The sequence below is a fragment of the Watersipora subatra genome, chromosome 6, assembly GCF_963576615.1.
Source record: "Watersipora subatra chromosome 6, tzWatSuba1.1, whole genome shotgun sequence".
In the NCBI taxonomy this organism is placed as follows: Eukaryota; Metazoa; Bryozoa; class Gymnolaemata; order Cheilostomatida; family Watersiporidae; genus Watersipora; species Watersipora subatra.
Window position 1 is genome coordinate 58,340,980 of NC_088713.1, and position 25,844 is coordinate 58,366,823.

Genomic DNA, 25,844 nt, shown 5'->3' on the forward strand with positions numbered 1-25,844 from the left:
ATATTTCCGCAACGAAACAGAGGAGACAGAAGACAGAAGACATGGTAAACCTTTTGACACCAAATAACTGTAATGTAAATTTTGCTGCAAGTCAATCTTTATAAGAAAGAATTCTTAGAGCTTTGAACTCACGTCATCTCTAAATAGACTGTCAAACTTTAAGAAAAACCAGAAACTTGATTGTTTTATATAAGTCTAAAAAAAGAGTAATCACTTTGAGTTTTCTGTTACTTCAAATGTAAATTATTAAAATACAGACTTTTGTTAAAACATTTAGTTCTATTAGTTGTTTTGTATTGTAAGCATTAGTTGCTTCAACTCGTTATGTCGCAGAGTCGGTCACACCTTCAGCTACCCTCTCAAAAAGCTGGAGTTGTTTTGGTTTACTAAAACGTGATATTGCAGAATTCAATGCCAATTACTGTTGTCAACTACTTGAAATTCATGTTAAAACATTCCAAGCTACTCACTAATTGCATGAAAATAAATTTTATTCTATGAACTCAAATGGCACACCCAAACAATTTAGTCGAAATAAACAAGTTATGCAATCCCGAATTACATCACAATTATTGAAAGATTTCATTTTTGGTAACCACAACAACTGATTTAAATCTCTGATTAACTGGAGAGTTGTTAAGGTTACATAACCTTCCTGTAGCAATCAGGACCCTTGGCAGGGATCAAACACTAGTGTACTGAGTACCACCAGTGCTTTAGACCACGGGCTAGGAGCACTCTGCTTTACAACCACTAGTAAGATTTTTGTCTTCACGTAATACATTTTCTAAAAGCTGTTTAAACGAAACTAAAGTGAAGTTGCAGCCATTATGGCTACGTTTGAAGCCAAGAACAAAAAATATAACATTCGTTGAATAGTTTTTGGCCAACAGCAGTCTCTCTGGTCACATTAAAAGTTGACAAAAATGCAAGCAAAATCAATAAAAAATTACCATTAAAACTGTTTTTTGACGACAAAAGTTTTAGCTTAAACTGAATGCTTGTTTTTTCAAAGACTGATAAAAAAACTTCTTAGTCCAAAAACCGTTTAATCTGCTATATTTTCTTATTTTAAACAGATGAAGCTTTAGTCTCAAATTCCACAAAGTTCTTTACAGATTAAAGATGTAAAGATGTAAAGATTAAAGTTCTTTACAGATTAAAGAATTAAAGATGTAAAGATTAAAGTTCTTTACAGATTAAAGATGTAAAGATTAAAGTTCTTTACAGAAGGCTCTAAGATTAGTTTAAAAAATTGTTTCTGAAGGTTGGAGTGAGAAGATTTATAAAAACAACCAAATATATGCAAATTATGAATAACTTCCTTGTGGAAAGATTTTCACGAGGAAGAAACAGTAGATTATTAAATGATCATACAAGATTCCATGAGAAAATTATTCCTGATAAAAATGGAGTTGTCTGACCCATGTTGATTTTTGCGAAAAAATGTAGACTTCACTGCTGTACCACCACCTTCCTTTAAATGTACACTAATTTATGCATAATAATAACTGTACTTCCTATACTAACAACATGGCTGTTATCTAGATATAGTGAACGATACATTTAATTTACAGTGTTACAATAATATCATATCCATTGACTTTGTAAGATCGACTATTGAAACTCTGTTACAGGGCACTGGAATAACCGTGAAAAACTCTGCTTGTGATCTTAAGTGCAAGATGTTAGCTAACAATTGGCCGGTTTTAGTAGGTCGCAAATAAAGGCTATTTGTGATTGGCTGCCTATAATTTTTCAAACTTTTATAATATCTGAAAATTATAGAAAATTCCAATATTCTAGAATGGTAATTCTATACTATTACAATTGTCTAGAATTACATATCATTCTAAAATTGTAGAACATTCTTTTTGTCTACAGAGGTACACATGACAAATATAAAAAATATTTGTCATAAAATGGGGTAACCAATAAGCATTCGCTTAGTCCGATGCCTTGACATAATTTTGGAATTATCTCCCATACACCTTTTCAAAACAGATATGGTTGAAACAGCAATTGATGTCTTGTAAACTCAACGAAACATTTTATCGTACACATAGGCCTAACAAATTTGTCGTAAGTAAGCGTTCTGTTACATTATAATATTAGATTTGAATTAATCTCGACCAATTACTTTTGGAGATTGGCGTATTAAACATTTGGACAAATTTGACTCGATAATTTTGTGTTACTGTGTACAACAATCAAGCCAAAAACTACTATCATGGGTACAAATAATATTACACCTTCTGCAGACCACTTAACATTATTCATTTAACCATAACAAAGTGAACAACCGGCTAGGATCCTATGAAGCATACATACATGTAAATAAAGACTGTGTACCTTTGAATAGGGCGATATAGACAATTGCAGAATAGTAGTTGACACACTGAAAAAGGAACAATTTAAACGTGAGGCTACGTTCATGTTCTGACTCTGTCCGGTGATTCTCCCAAGCAGTTAATCGTTGTGCCAAATGAAAATATACTACAAATAAAAAGAAATAATGCTAAAAATATGCCATACAGTACAATAATAAAATCAATTATTCTACAAAAAGTTCGTCAGTTGGCTGATATTCTTCCTATACTAAAATATCAGCAGAAGTATGAATGAGCATATTATTAAGTATGATAGTAGTAGAAGTTATCTTCCTTGCAGTTTATAATAACAAACTGCAAGGTTACAATAATAATTTTTGTATAATTACAATAATTTGAATGAAAGTGGCACCAGGTGAAGCATCAGTTTTGTAAAGCTGTACCAGTGAGGTTAATTCTGGTTAACTGTAAGTTAATATCGTGTGACAATGAGCTAGTAAAATATTTATTTTCACTCGTTTACAGAATGGTCACTCAACAGCGATTCAATGGTATTAGTTGTCTGCTCCTATACTTACAATAAAATTTTAATGAGACATTCCGATAGGCCATATAATGATGATCTTTTCTTTTCAAGAACTAAAGCTCAACTAGAGTTAACGCTTAACTAGCTTAACGCAGGGCCCCGTCTTCAGGATCAGAGTCCTGAGTTGAGAACCCTGATTCGGAGGACCCTCAGTGTCAAAGGAGCTGAGGCCAAATGTGAAGATGCTGAGGACCTGCGCTTCAAACCTCTTTTAGAATCAAACTCTTTCCTGAGTAAATACGTTTCAACAGAAATCATAGTGGATTTAAACACGTGGTGTAATACCATTAGGCAGTAACCACAATGACTGTCCACCAATTTGCATCATTCCAATAAGCCAGCTTCCAAGGCTTGTAGGAACAATATGAAGAAGCAGAAGTGCCCTCCAAAAGTTTAACTTGAGTTAGGCTCAAGTTAGAAATATGAAGGGTATTTTTTAGCATGAACCTGCTGTTCTCTTCTGCTGCCAAGGGGTTTGTTATACTTCTTGTGGATAGCTTTTCCATGGCTAATATTTATATATTAGTGAAGCAAAAACAGATAAATCACCATTTTCAACAACTTAAGATATTCATGAACATTATTTGAATACCATAAAAAACTAATTCCTATTATAGAAGTTAAAAAGTGCACTAATAATAAGTGTAAAAACACACTCCATCATTATGAGAAATTCATCACCATGACAACAACAGAAATTGGCTATTAAAACCTGAATATTACAAATCATTTTACACACTTTATACCGGTCTGAATTTCAATTACAAAGATTACGATGAATCATCTGCCACTTTAAAATGTCTTAATAGCTGTTAACTTTGTTAATGAAAAAATATTTGAACTGTTTTGTTTCGTTGCTTTAATTTTTATGAAGATTAATTTTTTTCAAAAACTCTACTTTTAACAAACTATAAAAGCTTTTGTTTGTTTTTTCTGCCGTTATTTGTCTGATTTGTGGAATGTTTTATAACAAAAGGCAACATCTTAAAGCTAAGGATGGCTGCGGTTGTGACAGTATGCAACTAAACACAGCTCCTCTACTAACAGCTTAATTATGCATTATGTCATAGTTGCAATGCTCACACCAATATTTTTTATGTAATTGATGAATTCATGTTCATTGACGAGATTCAATTGGGCCTCATGGCTTAGCAATTCCTTTTTAGTTTGTGTTACACCAAATTTCTAGCAGCTACAGGGTTAAATATTAGCTTACAGCCATGTTATTAATAATAATAAATAATTATAGGCTGAGCCTATTATACGATTACAAATAAATGATATAATATAATATTTATATCTATATATTTCTCAAAGCATGTCTGTCCTGTCTGTTATTCCGGCTATAGCTATTATTAGAATATCTGTAGCTAAACAACAATGCTGACACAATGTCATGACCTACCACCATTAGAAGCCTATTAACTAGCTTACTTGATTTATAAGCTGATGTTTATTACCCGAGCAACGCCGAGAAGCACAGCTAGTCAGCTAGTATCTGATATAATATGAATCACAACGTTCTCTGTCATGCCTAAATAGGCCAAAACACAGCAATTATACATTTTGAGTCATTATGCTTATTACATACACGGCCTTTATTGGATACGTGATTTTATGACAAGCTGGCGTTGTTATCGCAGTTTTTTGAACTCAGTTAACATCCTGCAACAAGCTACGAGCAAGTATAAATAGCTTATCTACCTTTCATAAAAGACTGAAATTATTTTGAAGGCTGAATTTAGATATTAATGGGTTTTAAGAACACCATCTCTATCATACTAAATTGGACTAAACATCCCCAACTTCCATTCCTAAAAAGCTAGGATACGTAACATATTTATGAGCGGAGCTTGTTGTGTCGATTGTGTTGAGCTTTAATCACTGAGCTTCAAGGCTCTGGAACACAGAAGTATCTTAGCCACTTTTTGGTCAGTTTGGTTGGAAACCGTAAGAAATAATATTAGACCAAACCAGTTACCTTCCTAGCCCAACTGCTATTATCCAATCACAGCTCATCTTGTGACCAATGATGGTATTTGCAGAATATGGTAATCTGCAAATAACGCTCATTTCACAATATGGTAATATTTCTAAAGAAACAATGGACTAACCTATATCAAGCAACGAGATCACAAGCAAGTTGATGACAGATCCACTTCCTGCGGCCAGGAGCTTAGCATAATCTACCGGTCGATTGTCTCTAGCCACGTAAAACTGGGTGAGTACAATACGGTAGGTGATGACTCCTACAAAATATAAATTTATGTGAGCTAGTGATAACTATTTGCTGCAATGCTAAGATAAAATACTGTATAAAAGAAATAACTAAAACACCAAAGCCAAATATCAAAGACTAAGAAGTAATGTGCTACAGCTGGTGTAAAAAGTTAGACAATAGCGTCTGGAGTGTCTTACTAACCATAGACTACCTTTAAAGCCCTGAGGCTTTTCCAGGGCTAGAATGAACACTAATTACAGTATCAGAATGCAGTTAACTTTGCATCAACTTTTCCATTGCGAATAATCTTGAAATAAAATAAAAGTAAGAATTCTTAAAGCAGTAAAATGTTATTTTTTATTAAGCACAAATTTTGAATACACTTCTATAGCAGATACATATATACTATATATTCTATAGCAGATACAACTCTTCAATAAAAATATGATTTAGGTCGTTGAGAGTTATCCCATTGTTGCTGTGCTAGAGTGCTGTAGCTAGAGTGCAATTTCAGCAGCCTCTAGTAATGATTTGAGAGTTTATTGAGAGGGCAACTCCGAACACAGCCTTAGTGACTAGTTGGGAAGATTTGTTAAACACCAGCTATTGAAGGAAACTTGCTGCTGATCCATGGCAGCTATTATTCAATTAGGAAGAATAGTTAAAAACACATTTTGAGTACAAAAACACTATTAACAAGTAGACAATGTGTGTGCAGGCAATGATGACTCAGCTCTTCTCATTGCTTGCTATAAGCAGCGGTTGTGCGTGTTTTTAAAAAGAATTGTTACACAATTATTGACTCCGTGATTTTGGTTAGACGTGTCTGAGTCTAGTGAAAAGGGAACCTCGAAACCTCGACAAAGATTGACATTCCCAGTTGCAGGGAGCAATTTATGGCTGGATGTCATGCCTGTAAACACTGGTAGCTTTTGCTAGAAATTAATTTCTACAATCCTGTTTGCTGGTGTTTTAGCTTGTCTTGACAAACTGTTGTTTTGCGGAGTTGTTCCCTGTTGAGCGGAGCAAGCAAAACAACAGTTCAACACAATACGCACTGCATCTGATGCATCAGCTGCACTGAAAGAGAGTTGTTCTCTTCTGGCTATTCGGCTTGGCTGCGATGTTTTGTCAGTCGCTTCATTGGCAATCATAATGGATTTAGCCCAAAAATGTACGTAGAAAAAAATAAGATAATAGCATTTAACCAGAGACCAGTCTCTGCGATAAACTTTAGTAGAACTTGATAACTTAAGCAACAACAGCAACTAAACATGTTGTTATTTGTGCGCTCAATCAGTTTTATTTCAATTTTTGTATCAGTCAGTTTTATTTTTTCTTATTGATTCTATCTTTAATTTATTTTATTTTCAAGTTCCACTTAAGTTTACCGCAGAGACTGGTCGCTGGTTAAACATCTCTATCTTATTTTTTTCTACATAAAATTTTGGGCTAAATCCATTATGATTACCAATGGAGCGACCGACATAACATTACAGCCAAGCGAAGAGAACGACTCCCTTTCAGTGCAGATGATGCATCAGGTGCAGTGCGGTATTATGACAAGCTGCTGTTTTGGTCCCTTCACTTAACCGGGGACAACTCCACAAAACAACAGTTTGTCAATACAAGGTAAGGTGTTTTAGACATATAGACCGTAATAAGTTTTTTGTACATATACGTTACATTATACAAATATATCTATATTATAAAAATATAATAGAACACTTTTAGTACTTGCTTGCAGGGAGTAACTAGTTTTGTTCCACTGATTATCACTAGTTAAGTATACTGTTTCCTTATGTTTTACTTTGGGAGGTTCTTTTTTCAAAAAGAATGTTCTAGAAGAATTTAAATAAAAACTGTTCAGACAAAATCCTGCCTGAGCAGTTTCCCACATTTAGGTGTGGTTGAATGAGAGGTTACAGAGATAGAGGCGTTACCTACCGAGGAAGATGCCTCCAGCAAGAGCGAGAAGGAGCACAACTACACTAAAGGACACAGCTATCTTCCTAAATCTTGCTAGCTTTGTTGTATATGGTTCTATCTTCTTTGTCACAGGATTTATTCTGTAAATAAAGGTAATATATTGTCTGCTTACCTATACTCACCTGCATGTTTAGACTAAAAGGTTAATATGACTCAGTGTCTGATTAAACAGCATTGTTAGGACAGAATGCTGTGACCAGGGCCATAGTGATAAGCCTCCTGGTCACAAAGGTCATAGGGCCGACCCTTCAAGACACCGAAAAAGGCCCGGCCACAGTTAGAGCACTCGGTCTACTGCAAAAGAGAAACAAAAGTAAAAATAAAAAGTAAAAAGATTCAATTGTTTTTGAGAGAGCGGTATGCACACCTTCTCTGCATGCTTTGAACATGGTTTATTGCCTGTCATACATGCTAACTTATATATTCTTCTCAAACTTATATAATCTTCTTGTATATACTTCTCAAACTTACTGTATATAATCTTCTTGTATATACTTCTCAACTCATTTCAACTTACGTCATAGATACAAATTGCATACAATCACTAACAATTATTTTGAAAATATCATTGCCAGCTGCTTTAACAGCCTTCCACCTAATATTCGTTCTCTTAGCAGAGAAAGGAATTTTAAGCATTATTTATTTATTATTTATATATTTTTGACTATGTCAACTATTCATTCAACTTCAAAGGCTAACTGTTGCTTTGTTTTTTTTTTTTGTTTTTCTATTGTTGCATGGCCCAATTTGAAAAACATTTCTATTTGTGAAACGAAATTATTGCCAATAAAGTACTACATATATAATTATTTAGTAAATATTTATTTCATAGGCACTTAACACTCGGTGTTGTTTGACTGCTTTGGGGAGAGTAAAGGAAACTGGCAGTTTTTTCCCTCTCCACTCTTTACATTATTATAATCGTGATGCTATACAAACTGTGGTCGACCACATATGAGTGGTTAGGTTCGCATTATTTTCAGCAAAACTTTAGCAAAAAATATCATGCTTCATTCTTAAATATCTAGCTAGTTTATAGCATTACTAAAACTTCATTCATTTTAATATCAATAGAATTGTATTACTATAAGAATTCACAGACTGCTGCTAATTACATTTGTACTAAACTAGCTTAATCGCTATAACAGGACAGACACCGAATAATTTTATACTTATATATAAACTATAAATACTATATATTTTATACCGAGATTTACATTTATACATCTATAATAAAATTTATATAAAATCATACATTTATACAAAATGTTATAATACAAACTTCCTTGATTTCATCTTAAATAATGAGAGAATTTAAAAATAATATTGTAGGTTTTGTTTTATTTACTCATTTTAATTTGATTCGTTTGTTTTTTTAATTTTGAATGAGTGCAAAAAACATTTTAATAATGACCTATTTGAGACAGTGTAATACACTTGTATGTTTCAGGAAGTCCAACCTTCAAGGTGGCATAATGTCTACATATCTATGTTAGGCTCAGATAAATGTTTAGACTACTATAATTCGACTTCCTAGTCATGAAATAAACGATTACAATAACAGTATATTTTTATTAAGATGGGTTATTTTTTATTATAATCATTTTGTTAAAGACAGGTGGTATAACTCATAGAAGTAAATTGGATTTCCTTTCAAAATGTTTACTGAATAATGTTTTCATTTTTTTAGAGTCTAAAAAGTTTAAAGTGCTGGTAAATGTAGTTTCTGCTGAAATCAATGAAATGTTGAATCTCCCACGTGGAATCCAAAACCAGCCCTAATTACTAACTTATACAAAAGTTTCTTTGACTTCAACTTGAATAGGGACAGAATAACTTTATAATAACATTGTATAATATATTGTATAATGTTTGTTTTTATTACTCGATTAATTAGGAGCAAAGATATTTATATTAAATATCTATTTTGTGGATCAAAAAAAATTTTTTTTTTTTTCTGGTTTAGGAAATAAGTCTTCTGACTGCTTAGATATAATTATTAGAACATTGAAAGTCTTGTCTTTATTTATTATTTAAACAATGACATTAGTGGTACCATATCATTTAAACATATTTAAATAATGTTTAAATATTTTGAACATTATAAATAATGTTTATAAACTAACTATAAGGTTATATCGTTAGAATTAATAAAACTTGCTAGATTTTAACACAATTACAGCATTATTAAAACATTTGTATTACTGTTTAAAAATGATTATTAAAAGTTCTTAATAATAATTATAAACAACAAGTACTATTTGCTGTCGATACTAATTATGCATGTTATGGGTTACAATCCATGTTATACATGGGTTATAATATTATTACTTATAACATTAGTAACAAAATTATGGTGCTGTTGCTAATGCTAACAGTAATAAAGTTATATAAACCCCTTATACAATGTTATTTAACATTATAAAATATGTTCATATAATGTTATATACTGTACATATGTAACCCTGCATGTTTATTTGAAGTTACATGTATATTAAATAAACATGTAATTACATTAAATTAATAACTTAATGTACTACAAAATTGTTGTATTATGGTACACCAAATAACATTTAATGTATTGAAATACTGTTTGGACTATTTCAAACAGTATTTGAAATAGTATTATTCAAACAGTATTATTAGTTATTTAGACATAAATAGGGGAGACGATTAACACTTAGTAGATGGGTGAGAGCAAGTATTAAAAAAGCTATGAGTCAGAGTGATAAAATAGATACGTAAAATTACATAAATGAACAAATAAATAAACTATTAAAAAATAATTAAATAACAATAAATAAAAATCAGTTTTATCTATTATTTCACTTCGATGAAAATTGATGTGAGCTGGAGACTTGGTATTGTACGTTCGTACAGAGATGAAGATTGTGATAGAGATACTCAGTGTAACCTAAACTAAGAGAAGTTTAAACTAGTCTAGAAATTTTTAAAATGTTTTTTTTTAAGATTTCATGCTTTTAGTGTTGTAATATTAATATATAGCATTATGCTAACAACTATCAATATTACAACACTAGCAATATTGGTATATCATTTTTACATTTACTCACATAACTGTGATGCTTCAAGAAATTTCAAACGTCCTGTTTTAAACATATCCTGGATGTAGAGTACAATCTTTGGACAAATTTTATGTTATATGAATGAAAATTCGTAAGTTAGAGCAATTAGAAATGGTAGTTGAACCAAAAGAAAAAACATTTCAGAGTTTTTCCAACTCCTTCTAACATTGCTGTTAATTACATTAACAGTTGTTTAACCTAATGGTTAACAAATGTTAACCATTAGGTGGACTTGAACTGTCCACCTAATGGTTAACACTGCAATATGGTTAACAATATGTTAACATAACAATAGCAAAGCATCTTAAGATGTAGAATAAAATGGGTGAAAGAGAACCTGAAATTGCTAGCCTTTGCTTCATACTCCGGTCTGACCTGCTCGGCATTCTCATAACTCTCCATGTCCCAGTGAAACCTTAGCCCATTCTCCTTCCTCTCCCATAGTATCTGCAACAAGGTAGCAAGAGTCTGTACAAATATTATTTTATACAGATATTGTACTGTTCTTGTTTTGTAGGAAAATATAAACAGTTAATATTAAAATTTGCAAACAACTTTAAGATTTATATTAGACTGTGAAGTTGAAAATACAGCATAAGTAGATATTGATATAATTAACAACAATTATCATTGATTATGATTATAATTATTAATAATTAATATATATATTGATTTATACAATTTTCACCAATCCCTTCATATGAGAGTAATCCATCAGCTTAACTCCTTCAATACTGCGCTGAATTCACAATTCTGACCAAATTAAATCAAATGGATTTTTGAAAGATTGATATACTGCTAGTATTTATGCAATATCTCAAGAATCAATGCAGATAGTGTTTTACTGTAGAGTGCATCTTATTCAAAATAACATTCTCTCTATAAGATAATTATAAAATTGTTTAGTGAATCCTACTCTTGCAAAATCTCCGACGCTTCCTTTGTATTGATTGAACGCGGTGATTTTCTTATTGCCATGACGATAGCGATCTGGTTTTCCCGATTTGAAAAATAATTAAAAATGGAATTGCTTAGAAACAATATTTTTGATTGGTTGCACGTGATTAGCAACAAGGTTGTTTCGTGGGAGAAAAAACTTGATTAGGCTAGCTTTGTGAGCTTCGTAATGAAAAAAGTGAAACCCTATTGATTAGCCGATACATCGACTTACAGTCGATACCTCCATTACCGAGATAGCCGATACATCAGCTTATGGTGGCAAAGAGTTAAGCATAAGTGTACAAGCAAACAAGTCTGACCAAAAGTCAAAAGCTCTATAAGAAAACTCTATACGTTTGAACAAAAAACAAATAAATCTCAACGCATGTTGTCTGTAATTCTTCTGTCTCGATATAGCGATAAAGTTTTACTAACAAAAATGCCTTTTTGCGGAAGATTGGATGTCAGGCATGCAGTTCCTGAGGAATCAAGCTTATTCATTAGACTACAGCGTAGAGCATAGTAGGTATAATCGATATTTATAGTATTATAGTGAAGATATTTTTTACGTCGATTAAAATACGCATGACGGCGTTGCGTCACACTATGTGAATACCAGTTGTCCTAATAAGGGAATGTCCATGATGCAAAGGTAATGAAAACATCTTATAAACAGTTGCAAAGTAATGTAGTTTAAAGGTAATGTACGAGGTAAGGTAATGTTTAAAAGCTGTTTTTATTACCCATGCAATGCCCGGCATATAACTAGTACTTCTAAAAATAAACCAATCAGAATGGTTGTATAAACAACTTTGTTAGAAAGTTGTTTACACCTTTCACATATCACGAGCTGTTACCAACATCACTTTTGTTATTCATGGAGACAAAAGCCTATCATTACTACTATTCTTTGCGAGAATTAACTTAAATGCTTGATAAAAAAAGTCTCAAAGTTTATCATTGGACCACGTACAACTAGTACAGACAGCTCAGAACAATGAGAAGTTTATACCAAACATAATATACAACACATTTGAACGCATGCACAAAATATGGAGTCATCTACTCATTGCAGACACTGGAACCACCAAACCTATAAAGGTCAATTGCACCTACGAACAGCAATTGACTTCCGAATGGACTATTGCAGACGAGCATTCAGGCTAATCAGAATGGTTATATAAACAATTTTGTTTAAAAGTTGTTTATATTCTCACATATAGTGAGCTGTTGTCAACAGGTGCACTTCTAGTATTCTTGGAGACCATTGAAGTAAGACTCAATCATTTATTTTACTCTTTGTGATAATTAACTTGAACAATTAATAAAATAAGCCATGAAGTTTACTGTACAGCTAGTGCAGAGTATTGGGAAGTTTACACTGAGCAGAATATAGAAACCATAAAATGCATGCACAGCACATGGAGTCGTTTACTCACTGCAAACATCAAAATCCCAAACCTCCCATGTGCAGACACTTGCAGATTAGCATTCAGGCTAGCATTAGTTGGGGCGACAAGCCTCGCAGAAACACAGAACTTTAGTGATGAGTTTCAAAATTAACACCTAGCAGGCACTCACCATGAAGAGGTTGGGCCAGATAGAAGCAGCGATGGCCAAGCCAACAATTGCGAAGTTATCAAACAGATAGGTAAGACGGGAGTAAAAGCAGCTGTCAGAAAGTCTCCAATAGTCACATGACTGGTCACAGGATGGACACATGATCGTCCTACCTGCATCATTGACATGCGACTTAGTCACTGACATCACCAAAAGTATTTCTTTTGCACTCAAGTGACAATAATATTGCCACTCGTTGATTATCTACTCGTTGATAAGACAACTATCGGTAAATTCAAGCAACTACTGTTTTTGAATGCTTTTGGATTTAGATTTTTGCTTTGTACTATAGTAATCATAGACCTATTAACTATACTTAGTTAATAGTAAAGTATAATAGCTAATAGTATAGTTAATAGGTCTATGATAGTAATACAGAGCAATACTATTTACTAAAATATGTAAAAAACGCATAAAGTTAATGACAATGCTGATAATAATAATGATGATAATATCGATAATAATACTGATACAGTGAACCCTAATTAAAGAGCTAATACATTTGGTAGTAGAAAGGGTATTATAATAAGTATAGAGAGTAGACGCTGGAAGCGTGTACAGAGTGGAAAGTAGATATGGATCAGACATATAATCAGTAGACATTGGTGGGATACAGAAAGGACGGATCGGTAATATATAGACAGATCATGTTTGTGAGATATAGACGGTATATATTGGTGGAATATAGAAAATAGACATAGATAGGATATCGACAGTATAAATATATCAAAGACCAGTGTGTCATTTGCTATTTGCCAGTAGATAAGTTATATTCTTTATTTTTCTTCTGAAGTGCCTATTCATTCATTTCTTTCTAATTCTTTTCTAGACATTCTCATCAATCGGAATCAGTTTAAATTTCTATCATTCCCTTACTCACTATTACTTACTCACTATTACTTACTCACTATTACCTACTCTAAAATATACTTACATCTGTCCCACACAGGGCATAGACACAGGAGTTAATACGTGGGTTATGATGATGAACTCGAGGGTGTTTATGGACAGATGTAAGTATATTTTAGAGTAATAGTGAGTAAAGGAATGATATAAATTCAAATTGATTCAGATTGATTGATTGATGAGAATGTCTAGAAAAGAACTAGAAAGAAATGAATGAATAGGCACTTCTGAAGGAAAATAAAGAATATAACTTTTTTAATGGCAAATGGCACACCGGTCTTTGATAATAAACAACTGTTTGGCTACTATAGAGCTCATTGCAGTACTCATTACATATTATCACATGTTGTAAGCAAGACAAAATCGCAAATAACAATTTGCGATTTTGTCTTTGATACAAAATCGCACCGGTCTTTGATAGAAATAGGTTGAATATAAACAGTAGACTATGGTGGAATACAGAGAGTAAACATTGGTTGCATATAGACTGTAGACATCGATACAATATAGACAAGAGACATTGATAACATATAAAGTGAACTATTAGAATAATAAATGATGTATAGCAACTGAGAGCACCTGCAATGCATGTCACCAATGAAGTGTGGAAACAGTTTATACTAGGTCGTACATTCTTGTAAGATTTAACAGCCAGCGTTGTTATTGACTAATAATTAGAAAGTGAAATAACTCACTTCTACAATCAAAACCAAAATCAATACTGCCAAAAATTAAAGCTACTAACCATTGAAAAGATTAGCTAATCTTGACTGTTGTATCCATAGAGTTATCTCCCTCTAGAGTGATAACAGTGCCTTCAACAACACGAGTGTTTCCGGTGCCAACAAGGAGCCAACAATGATTAAACAAAGGTCATAAATTTCCACAGTTAAGAGTTTCCATATATTAGAGTAATAAACTATAATCATCATTTCTTTAATATGAGCATTAATTACTATCTTAACTGTAGAAATTCATGATACTTGTTTAGCCCTTCTCATTGCTGATGTTATTGATCTAGTAAATCACTACCATCGACTAGCACAAAAAAGGGGCGTGACCTAAATGCTCCTTGTTGGCACCGGAAATGCTCGGGTTGTTATCACTCTAAGGGGAGATAACTCTATGGTTGTATCAAGACACAAACCAGCTAGTTATTAGGTTGACCTTTTATTACACGGTTGTTTTACACTGACCTGACTATTTTGGAACATTTAGTTTCATAATTTATTAATTACCAAAAATGAAATATGTCTTGTAACCTTTCAGTAGATACAGTCTACCATGTGTTGGAACTCATATCCTCCAAGTGTTAGAACTCACCGAGTGTGCCACATATTTCGTGGGAAGGTGAGTTAGCAGAGGATATAGTTGTGACTCCAATGATGAAGGTTATTATACCGAGAATAGAAGGAAATATGAGGTGAGCTGTGTAGAATCCTAGAAAGCTGCAACACAAGCATACGTTAGCAGAAATGGTTATCATAACTAATGAACAAATATGAATTATATACATGTACATATACTTTTATATAGAATATATAATACATATATATTTTTTATCATTCTCTTAAAAATTTTGGAGATGGACTGACAGAATTTTAAAATGATAACTTTCTATAATATCACGAGTCTGTTTTTACATCTTGAAAATGTTAACGAAACCTAGAAAACTTTTTTAACCTTTTTTAGATATTTATTTGCAAAGCCCAATTTATAGTGTTACTTGCCATCTAATGTTTTGAGCTGTCAGTTAAATTTTGAACCGAGTCGCTCATTTACCAATTAAACTTTGAGAGAATTATGTTGTTAGTTATATCTTCCAAATAAATATATGTCCACATAAATTTGGAAGATACATTTTTTGATGCATAAAAACTATTGGTTTAATTGATGATCATCACAGTGACTAGTTTTTTTGTCTAATACTAATTATGGCTACAAATTGCAATGCCAAACAGACAGTAGTAAAACCCTATTGGTCAATTCTGGCATATTTGGTATAGCGACTTAGTGACAGAAAACCTTTTCTAGTGTAAGCTGTTGAAATAGTATTACTTTGTCATGTGACCTCTTGCTCTGATAGTATCGTTTTTAAACTGCCTGTACAATAACATCGATCGATATTATTTATTTTATTATAGAGTGTTATCTATATAAATCTCAAAGTTTGTGTATGTGTGTAATTCGGTTAGTTCAGCTATTAGATTAGCAATTAAAATATTGGAATAAAGAATCCGTATTGCAGAAGATTTGATCTCAGAACCTCCCATTCGCCAGGCAAAGGCTTTACCAAAGCTACACGAGATTGATGGATTCATCATGTGATATATGTCGGTATGCGGGTGAAAATACGCTACCGCTCTCTGTGACAGCGAATGATGCTAAGGTCATTTAATGTGCGCTCCCACATGAGAGTAAGTAGTTAGCTCTTGTTAGTAAGCTTACTGAGATTAGCTATTGTCAATATGCCAGGCTAATGGCAATGTACAAAAATGAAATGTACACAAAACTGATTTGCCAGAAATTTAAAAGCCGCTTCAAAAAGCGAAGCATTTTAAATGTTTACTAGTTTCTTTAATTCATCAAATACAATGTAACTGCCACTCAGTTTTCTCACTTTGTCGAGCACGAGTTTTGGAGAAAACCAAATATTGTCATTTTCATCAACCACTTTTTAAGTCAATGTTTTCATACACCTCTGGTAAGTTTTTGGTATGACATCAGCTGTGGTGAATCAAGTTTGTTTTCAAAAATTAAAAATGGCTTTAGCAAAATACAATTTAAGCAAGAAGTCATTTAAATTCCCTTTGTAAACTTATAATTAAGCAAATCATCTTTGTCAATAGAATTATTTCTTTATCGAATTGTCAAATATGTTCAATATAATAATAATAATATAACATACACAGTAAACAGAATTTATTCGAAGATTTGATTTGAACTAGTTTCAGTAGAAGTTTGACATTTTCTCTTTTTAACTTTGTTGTACCAATTTTTATTGTAATAAAAGTTGAACTTTACCTGAAATAGAGACCGACGCAATCTCCGAGATATTCTCTGATGAGATTAATTGGTTGTAGTTTGTACCAAGTCGTTCCATTGGCCCATGTTGCTTCAAGCCCCATTCTACAAGCCAATATAAAAAAAAACTTACAGATCATAACTGCACAGCTTTTGTGGTGTCTGTACTTGGAGGGATTAAAAATAATAAACAAATATAAATTTAAATAAAATTTGAAAACTAAATCAATAAATAAAAAAAATGTGTGTTTGATGGAAAAAGTATCATTATTAAATATGAGTTTCTATTTCACAGACTTTCGCTTAATGCCAGTTTGAACCATGAAAATTAGATAAAAAAAAGAAATTTTTTTGCTATTTTTTCGTTTTTTTTGCTACTTCTCTAATTTCTTGCTACTATGAAAAGAGTAGCAAGAAAATATAGAAGCTGAAAGTTTATGTTGGGCTGATTATTTTTTGCTACTCAAAAGCAAGACAATTAAAAACAGTTTTTCTCATAAACCTGGAGGTTGATATGAATATTTTTCATGATTTTGGAGAGAAACAGATTGAGAATAGCTTATAACCAGCTACATTCATCAGCTAAAACAAAATGTTTCATCTACGTGACATCTGGTTATCTGACATCTTTTTTGATTTGCCAAGCTTCTGGCAATAATAGCTAAAAGACTCTCTGAACAAATAACAGACCTGGCCTTACCTAACTGTAGCAAAAACACGACTGTCAATGTAAGGATCTCCAGGGTCAAGGTCAACTGGTCCATCATGAAGCGGGAACGCTGCTGAGTAAACTTTCATGTTGAGCAACTTGCATATTCCGACATGTCCTAACAGATAAAATAACATATAATGGTATCGCATGATGTAAGTGCGTATTACAGTAATAAAAAACATCGTGTATATCACATCCCATAACGGTCAACTGATATAGTTACTAACCAAAGCAAACACTGTAAGCATGAGTATCTCAACCAATGTATTGACTATTTGCCAAATGTATCCATTGTGTTCAGTGTAGCTTAATAATTAGGCTCGCCAGCTATGAGACAATTCGGCGGTCCTGAGATCAAATCCAGTGCCACAGTGGATTTAATAAAAAATCTGCCACAGCGGTTTTAATAAAAACAAACACAGGGATTCATAAATCTACATGCAGGTAAGTGACCTCGTACAGTGCGGTTTCATGAAGGAAACGTGCTACAGAAAACACATCAGATACTCTAGGTTGGCACTCGACTGTGTAAAAGTTTTTAGAAAGATTCAATGACATAGTGTGGAGTTATCCTTACCTGTGCCGACCTGCCCATCAAATGAAGTTCTACAGAGAATTGTCCAAGCAATGAAGATTCGGTGAATGTCTTTAAAAAATGTATCTGTGTTCTGCAAGACATTTTGACTAAAATTAGATTTTTTTTCAATAATAAGTTCACGGTAGATCAAAATGTGAATAGGTGCCATGAGTTGTCTACTCGTTGATAAGACAACTATCAGTAAGTACTTCAAGTCCAGGCAACTACTGTTTTTGAATGCTTTTTGATTTACAGCTATTGCTTAGTACTACAGCAATCATAGACCTATTAATTATTATTACTTAGATAATAGCAAAGTATAATAGTTAAGAGTATAGTTAATAGGTCTATGATAGTAATACAGAACAACACCATTTACTAAAATATGTAAAAAAGGCATAATATTAATGACAGTGCTGATAATAATAATGATGATAATATTGATAATAATACCGATACAGTGAACCCCAGCCAAATGATTTTAATTCGTCCCAGTGTTGGCATCGTAAGGCAAAAGTTTTGTATAAAGGGATACAGAAACCCATAGTGAATATCTAGTGCGAACACACCCTGGTAAAAATCCTAACCCTTTTATATATTTACTGTACATAGTGACATAAAATCAGTAACAAGATAATATGTTCACCTTAATAACTATAGTTATCAACAGTAACTTTGGTGTATTTAGTGGTTATGATCTGCAACGAAATGTAACGTTACAATGTAATACGTCCGGTACGTACCATAGGAAGTTCTTACCTTTGAGGCAGACGTATTACATAAAGGTCAAGATTAGCATGAATGAATTTAGTTTACTAAACACATGCTTAAAGCTGAGTTTTAGTATGTATCTTACTAAGCTTCTACTTTGTCATCAGCTAAAAACTTATTGTTCACAATAAATCATCGTATTCCTTCCATTTGCCGTTAGAGGGAATTCAGCAGATAGCGTCGTGGCACATTTATTATTTTGACGTAATCAACACACCGACTGCTGAATTTGAACTTTGAGAGAAATTTTTGTCAATATTGTAAAGTGAAAAATGCTTTGTATGCGAAGGGCAAAAACGCTTGTTCTAGGCCATAAGGCGAAATAAATCATAACACAATATACTATTTTACATTTTGATAAGTTTTGTTTTGCCTTACGGTGGAGAACAAATGGTTTTTGCCCTCTTTATACGAAGTAACCTGAGGGCGTATATTACGAACAATACTGGTGATATTGATACTGAAAATTATATTGATTGTTTTAATGATAATAGAGACAATAATATTAGTAATACCGTAAAACCTCTATTTGAATGCCATAGTGCTCTATTTTTCAGCTCTTCCTCTATAGTAGCGGTCAAATAGAGCAACTTTTAGCATAAAACTAGTCGTTCATATACCATCGTAAATATAAACTGTTTTTCATATACTTTGAAAACTCAAGACTTTGTTAAGCAAAGAACTCTATTAACCTCATTCTGTTTTATGGATTATTTCTATGATGTTGCTTTCAAAAACTCTATTAATCTCATTCTGTTTTATGGATTATTTCTATGGTGTTGCTTTCAAAGTTGTAACAAAAAATAATGAAAAGTCTTAGAATTGGACAACGAGATAATTGATTGTTATTGTTGCAAACGATTCATTACTAATATGATTTTGGTGGACAATTTTCTATTTATCACTTGTATTATGGGCTCGTAAAGATCAAAAAATGTCAAATAATTTTTCAAATGGAGGTGGAATTCAATTAAGGGGGAGGGGGACTGTTTTTTCAACTTTTTTCCCATAGTTGCAGTCTAATAGAGTTGGTGTTCAGATATAGTTGGCGTTCAATTAAAGGTTTTATGGTAATATTAATGAAGACCCTGATCCAACTAGACATTAGAAAGTACAAAAGGAAAAGAGCCTAAAGTCCTACCTTAAGTAGGAATTGGCCTTGCCTGCTATCATTATAAGTAGCAACGTAATACGGAGTCGGCTCTCGTAGAGCGCTGTCAGGCAGCATCGCCCTCCATACCCAGGCAACAAGTCGTAACAACGTTGGATACATGTCAAGACACGACGTTGTTAACCTGTAACCTCCTTTTACCCGTATCCAACTTTTGCGGCGACTTCGAGCTATCAAAAAGAGTAAAATTATACCTATGATATATACTATAATATAAAACAGAATATATAGTAAAAACATTACTATTTTTGAGCAACCACAAATGAAACACAAACTATTTCTATGTACTCTTTCCAAGCAAAAATTGGTCTCAATTCTATAAAAAAACATAATTCACTGGTCAGTAATGTACAGTATAAAATATTTAATTCAGCCAGTTTTTTATAATCTAACATAAAAACAGTCATAAAGCTTCTGCTAAAGAATAATCAACATTTCTGAAAATGTAGAAGTAACTAAAAATTGTAGCTGACAAAATGCAAACATGAAAAAGTATAAATAAAGTAAATGTACTGTATTAACTGACATGTCAACACTAAATTTAAGTAGCAATATGTAAAAAGAGGTTTCTGTCAATTTTCATCTATGAGAACATAGGTTTAGACTCAGAAATGCTTAGTTTTGAGAGTGGGGCAAGTGATGGAAACAAGCATCAAAGTCGACTGAAACTTCTATTAGATATATAGTTTTGATTGACTTCATTTTTTTCCATGCCCACATTTTTCATTTTCACTGGCTTCTCACATATATCTACAAAACTAAAATACTTTCACAATTTTTGTATATCATATATTGGAAATGAGTTTGTTATGTCTAGTCATGAACCTAGTCAAATAATACGTTGAAGACTAAATAAATTTTGAAGACAATTACTAATCGAGGTTTGTTAGTACATCTACTGTGAGTTCCAACTTACAGGTAGCCAAAATTGATAAATCACATGTAAAACTCATTTTGGAATTGAGCAAGTCTTTCTTAAATCTTTCGTTACCGTAAGCCAATGTATCGGCTTATCAATAGGGTTTCACTTGTCTTTTCATTACGAAGCCTAAACATTACCTAGACAAATAAAATTTTGTCTCCAACAAAGCGACCTTGTTGCCAATCACGTGCAACCAATTAAAATCTCTTTGCTAATCAATTCCATTTCTGATTATTTATCAAAACGGAAAACCATATCGCCATCAAAGCTATAAGAAATTCACCGCGTTCGTTTAACACAAAGCAAGCGTCAGAAATTTTGCAAAGCTGTGATTCACTAAACGATTTTGTGTTTATCTTGTAACAAATTTTGTTCTGAATAAGATGCATTTTACAGTAAAACAATATCTGCATTGATTCTCAAAATATTACATAAATACTAGCAGTGTATAGATTTTTCGAAAATCCGTTTGACTTAATTTGGTCAGCGGGTTTAACTCAGTAGTGAAAGAGTTTACAGTCTCAGCTTTATGTCAAAGAAGTACCTGCAATCTCAATGTCATTAACTATCATGGGCATAAGCATGCCAGTCATCTCAGCGTATCTAGTAAGCACCTCCCATGGCAAGTGAATCTTAATAAACACCAGTCTTTCATTGGCTGCATGATGCGCAGGCTCCACCTCCAACTCGAGACCTTCCAACAACAGATTGTTCTGAAACGATTCCCTTAGTTCAGGCTTGCGGCTTCTCTTCTTATCGTATACCAGAACAAAGTCTATTCTCCGAACTCCATCTCTGAAGTAAGTGGTTTCTGGCTGAACTAAGCGTCGTTTTGCGGTACCACATTGTGCAGCTGTACGAGATCTTTGTGCTTTCTGTTGTAACAGAGGGGTTCGATGCTCTACATAGAAGAAACAAGCATATACATGTACTAGCTGTGCTAACCGGCGTTGCCCGTGTAATAGAAGAGTCTTTGGACAGAAAATTGATTCGTATTTAACAAATAATAACATTTGCCATTATAACTTTCAACGTACATATCATGAGAGAAGTGTGTCCTGTAGTTGAAATAAATTAAGAGAAAAATAAAAACAACTGTGAAGGTTTTAAAACTTTGTCAAACAACTGTACCTTTCAAGCTAGTAGCCTCGCATAAATTCCACTAAGCTAGTTAATAAGGTTAGGCTTCCAAAGACCGTAAGCTATGACTTTGAGTCTGTATTGTTGACCAGCTCAGCTGTTCTAATAATAGCTACATCCGTATTTCCAACAGACGGATTTCCAACACACGGACTTTGAGAAATATATACATGTATTTAGCTATAATTGGGCCGAATTCTCCAAGCTGATGGGCTTTTAGAATCTCTATATATCAAAGCAAAGATTCTAATTATTTTCTTCTGAAGTTTATCATGGTCTACGATAGTGAGTGATATCTTTAAGCAGATGCTTGAACTTGTTGTCGCTGGGAATCTTTGTTAATAAAGAAATCACCCCAAGTTCTTCACTTTCCTAACCTTTCTGAGCTTCATTTAACAGAGGACTAGACACAAAACTGATTCCTCATATGCCTACCACAAGATCAATAGAAGCTGCAGCCTGTACTAACTCAATAATTAAACAACACGTTCATGCAAGGGAGAGCTAGGCAAAGGTTAGAGTAACTGTATTGTTAAAACAATATGAAGGTTAGGGTAAGTCTATTATTAGAGCTATGTGAAGGTTGGAAAGAAGTAAACAGCCGTGAAATGTGAACTAATAAACCCATACCTTTTAGTTACTTTTTTACTAAGTATAAGCAGTTCTCTCCGTTTTTTATTTGTTTTATATTCTGATTGTTTGGCAGGCAATTTTGAAAGTCAAGGGCATTCAAGCACTGTGTTTCCATGATGCGCATAATTCGCAAATTTGAGCCAATCCGCAAGCTATCCGCGTCATCCAAATGGCATAAATCCGCAAGCTAAGCGAGTTTTGCGATCTGCAAAGCTTCATCGAATCCATCGTGCTTGCGAATTATGGAAACGACACTTGTGAATAATACGCATTAGAATATCTATGGCTATTACATTATAAACATTTTCACGCTTCGGTTGGTTTTATTTCGATCTGCTCAGTCTCCAATGCCCAACGTTCTGAACGATTGCTGCTAAGCTTAGCATGACAAGACTGCATAGCTATTTATAGAAGCTAATACTTGACCTATGGGGTCAAGCAGTTAAATGCAATCCCAGCAGGTGTTAATGGAAATGCCTAATGCGCCCACAACTCCGAATTCGCTTGAAGCAAATGATGCGATTCATGGAAACATTGTGAAGAAGGCATGATGATGGGCGCCACAGGAGTGTTGTATTTGTGCCCTTTACAAAGCGTAACAGACAGTGGCGAGCTGCGATCACTGCTATCAGAATGACTCATGGAAGAATCTCAGCGGGCCAGAGTGTAAAAGGGCCAGACATATTTTCTGTATTTTATTTTTTGCTGATTTTAAATTTTTCTAATTTCTATTTCTTTGTCTAATTTTACCCCATGAAGTACTGAAGCAGCAAAAAGTGATCAATGAAGAAGCGAGGGATGCTGAAATTAGTATTTATAGGCACGATCAACTGACTGACTGCTGTATAACAGACATGTTTGAAAATACTAAAAACGTGTTTATTATAATTATTGTATTATATTATTATTATAGGTCTATCGAGGTCTACACATCTGCAGGTCAACTCCTAATTGATGATGAAGTGAGCATGTCATTCGCATCCGGTTGAAATTAGGCTGAACAAGGTATCTCTAAGTTTATGAAAGTGTAGACATCAACAATTCAACCGAAAAAAATGTTTCCTGCATGTCGCCTGAGATATATTTACGTAGGTACCTATTTATATATACATGTATATGAATTTCAAATATGTGTCTCAAATGTAGTGCAGTTTGTCTCGGTATGGCTATTAAAATCAAAAATCCATATCGCAAATTATTTGATCTCGGAACCTCCCGATTGTTCGATCTGGAGTTCAACTCCTAATTGATGATGAAGTGATCGTGTCAATCGCATCCGGTTGAAATTAAGTTTAACAAGGTATCTCTAAGTTTATGGATGTGTAGATTCAACTGAGACATATTTTTCATGCATGTCACCGAAGATATATCCGAGTACCTATAAATACATGTACAACCACAAAAGATCCTTTGCTCGAGAAAGTGTTTTCTAACAACTATCCATTTTACTATGAGTATATTGGCTCAAATGTCAGCTATTTTATATAGAATCATAAAGTCATGCAATACTTCTGTATTCGCATTATTGACTTCATAATAGACCTGCCTGGTAATTACAAAGATAAAAAGATTTATCATAATATAAAATGTTTGTCAACTAATTTGGTAATTTTTCATGGATATTGGAGAGCATAAGCCTCATGTCATTATCACCTTAGTAATTAACAAATTAGTGCTTATTAAAACTCATCATTTTCATAGGAGTTTTAACTGAACTCATAAGGTATTCAAGACATATATAACTGGTACACAAATTTAACTAGGCATTAAAATCGCTTTTATCAATGAAATTTCATTGACCACATTGTGATCAAAGAAATGCGATACAACTTTTGAGCGTACAACGAGTTACCTACATTTTTATAAAAAAAAACATAACCTTGCAAATCGGTGCCACTTCTGCTGTTGCGAGACTTCCGACGAGCTTCTGCGACTGACTCAATTGCTAGGGTTTAACTGAGCCCAAGTTGAGAGCCACTAGCTTAAACCTAGTTTCCATATACATTGCAAAGCACCGGCGACTGCACCGCAGGCTATTAGCGGTGAAATGGGAACCTACAATCGGGTACCGCCAAGGATCGCCGGTAGTTGCCGGCGGCACCGCAATAGTTTAGCACTGTTCAAATTTCGCAGGCAAAACCTTCCCAAAATGCACTGTAAAGGTCACTATTATAGAAACGTCATGGTGAGCAAACATTTTATTAGATTACGCGATTATGTTTAGCGATGCAGCTTATATGTGAACAGATGTCGCCCAGCCTAACGTCGCAAACATCTTGCTGCGTAAGTTACCGCCGGAGTCTCGCAATCGATATGGGAACCAGGCTTAATTTTTTAATTCAACTAAAGGGTTCTAATTATAAATAGTTAAAGCTGATCAAGACTGCCACCCATGCTGTCAACAATTCCTTGTCAAAATGTCATATTATTGTTTCCATTTTTGATGACGCACAGCAATAAAAGTTAAACAATATGTTGTATTCTGTGACAGTTTAATCAATTGTAAGTCAGTGGAGGCTGGCATTGAGCAAACAAAAGCAAATAGAATGTAAAAACAAACAGCATTTGCGCACAATCATAGGAAGACCTTGCTACAGAAACCATTCGTACCAGCATTACCAGCTCACCTTCCAAATCTTCCTGCTGGACAGCAGTCTCATCCATTGCACAAGTTTGGCAGACTTCATGAAGCACGCAGTGAGAAGCAATGAGTTGCTGTTCTACGCAGTGTAAAACATTGTGTAGTGATTGTTTGCTAATATATGCTGGCAATGACGACAACTTTCATAATTCCTTATTCGCCATTTACAGCCTATAGGTAGTTAGCAGGAACCTTTTGATCACAAAATGTGATTAAAACTATTACAAAAGTGACAGCTACCAAAAGTATACATATTTGACAGTTAAAAAACGTGTGTGCTTTAACGGCGTTATAATGAAGTATTGCATCAAAATATAAAGAACCAAGCATAACATTAGCAAAAAAAACTGCTAGTTACAAAACTTACAGCTAAAAACTAGGGGGCTCAGCAGCATTTAAACACCACAATTTACAAAAAATTACAACTACCATTTAAGCTGTAATACTTCCACAGGCGTTCAGTCATTCTAATCTTCAAAACACCCAGAACTAGGTTTGTCAAATCTTTATGATATTTATTCAACAGCGCCGCAGTTCAATATAATGTTGATCTCTGCTTTTTGTTTGTCTTAATTC

The 25,844-nt window shown here is 33.5% G+C and overlaps 2 protein-coding genes across 2 annotated transcripts in view; both read right to left on the bottom strand.

Moving 5' to 3' along the window:
- The window catches only part of LOC137398739 (anoctamin-4-like), a 47,115-nt gene extending 36,501 nt beyond the window's left edge, over positions 1-10,614 (bottom strand). The window contains exons 1-4 of the mRNA XM_068084929.1: positions 10,550-10,614; positions 7,085-7,206; positions 5,031-5,165; positions 2,353-2,496 (exon numbers count right to left, since the gene is read on the bottom strand). Of these exons, the coding sequence (XP_067941030.1) occupies positions 2,353-2,496; positions 5,031-5,165; positions 7,085-7,206; positions 10,550-10,614 (466 nt within the window). The remainder of the gene's footprint in view (positions 1-2,352; positions 2,497-5,030; positions 5,166-7,084; positions 7,207-10,549) is intronic.
- A 1,891-nt stretch (positions 10,615-12,505) lies between these two features.
- Positions 12,506-25,291, bottom strand: LOC137398399 (anoctamin-5-like). Its single transcript, XM_068084508.1, has 7 exons — positions 25,255-25,291; positions 21,399-21,755; positions 19,932-20,102; positions 17,402-17,525; positions 15,001-15,125; positions 12,733-12,884; positions 12,506-12,532 (listed from the first exon to the last, which is right to left on the bottom strand). Exons 1-7 carry the CDS (start codon positions 25,289-25,291, stop codon positions 12,506-12,508), a joined length of 993 nt encoding a protein of 330 aa, XP_067940609.1.
- Between the last annotated feature and the right edge of the window lie 553 nt (positions 25,292-25,844).

Excerpts from the sequence above, each read along its gene's own strand:
- LOC137398399 (XM_068084508.1), bottom strand. The coding sequence starts at position 25,291 with ATGGATGAGACTGCTGTCCAGCAGGAAGATTTGGAAG. Across the intron at positions 17,526-19,931 it reads TTACGTTGCTACTTATAATG|ATGTCGGAATATGCAAGTTG; the intron begins ATAGCAGGCAAG and ends ATCTGTTAGGAC. Across the intron at positions 15,126-17,401 it reads CGTGTTTTTGCTACAGTTAG|CTTTCTAGGATTCTACACAG; the intron begins GTAAGGCCAGGT and ends CTTGTGTTGCAG.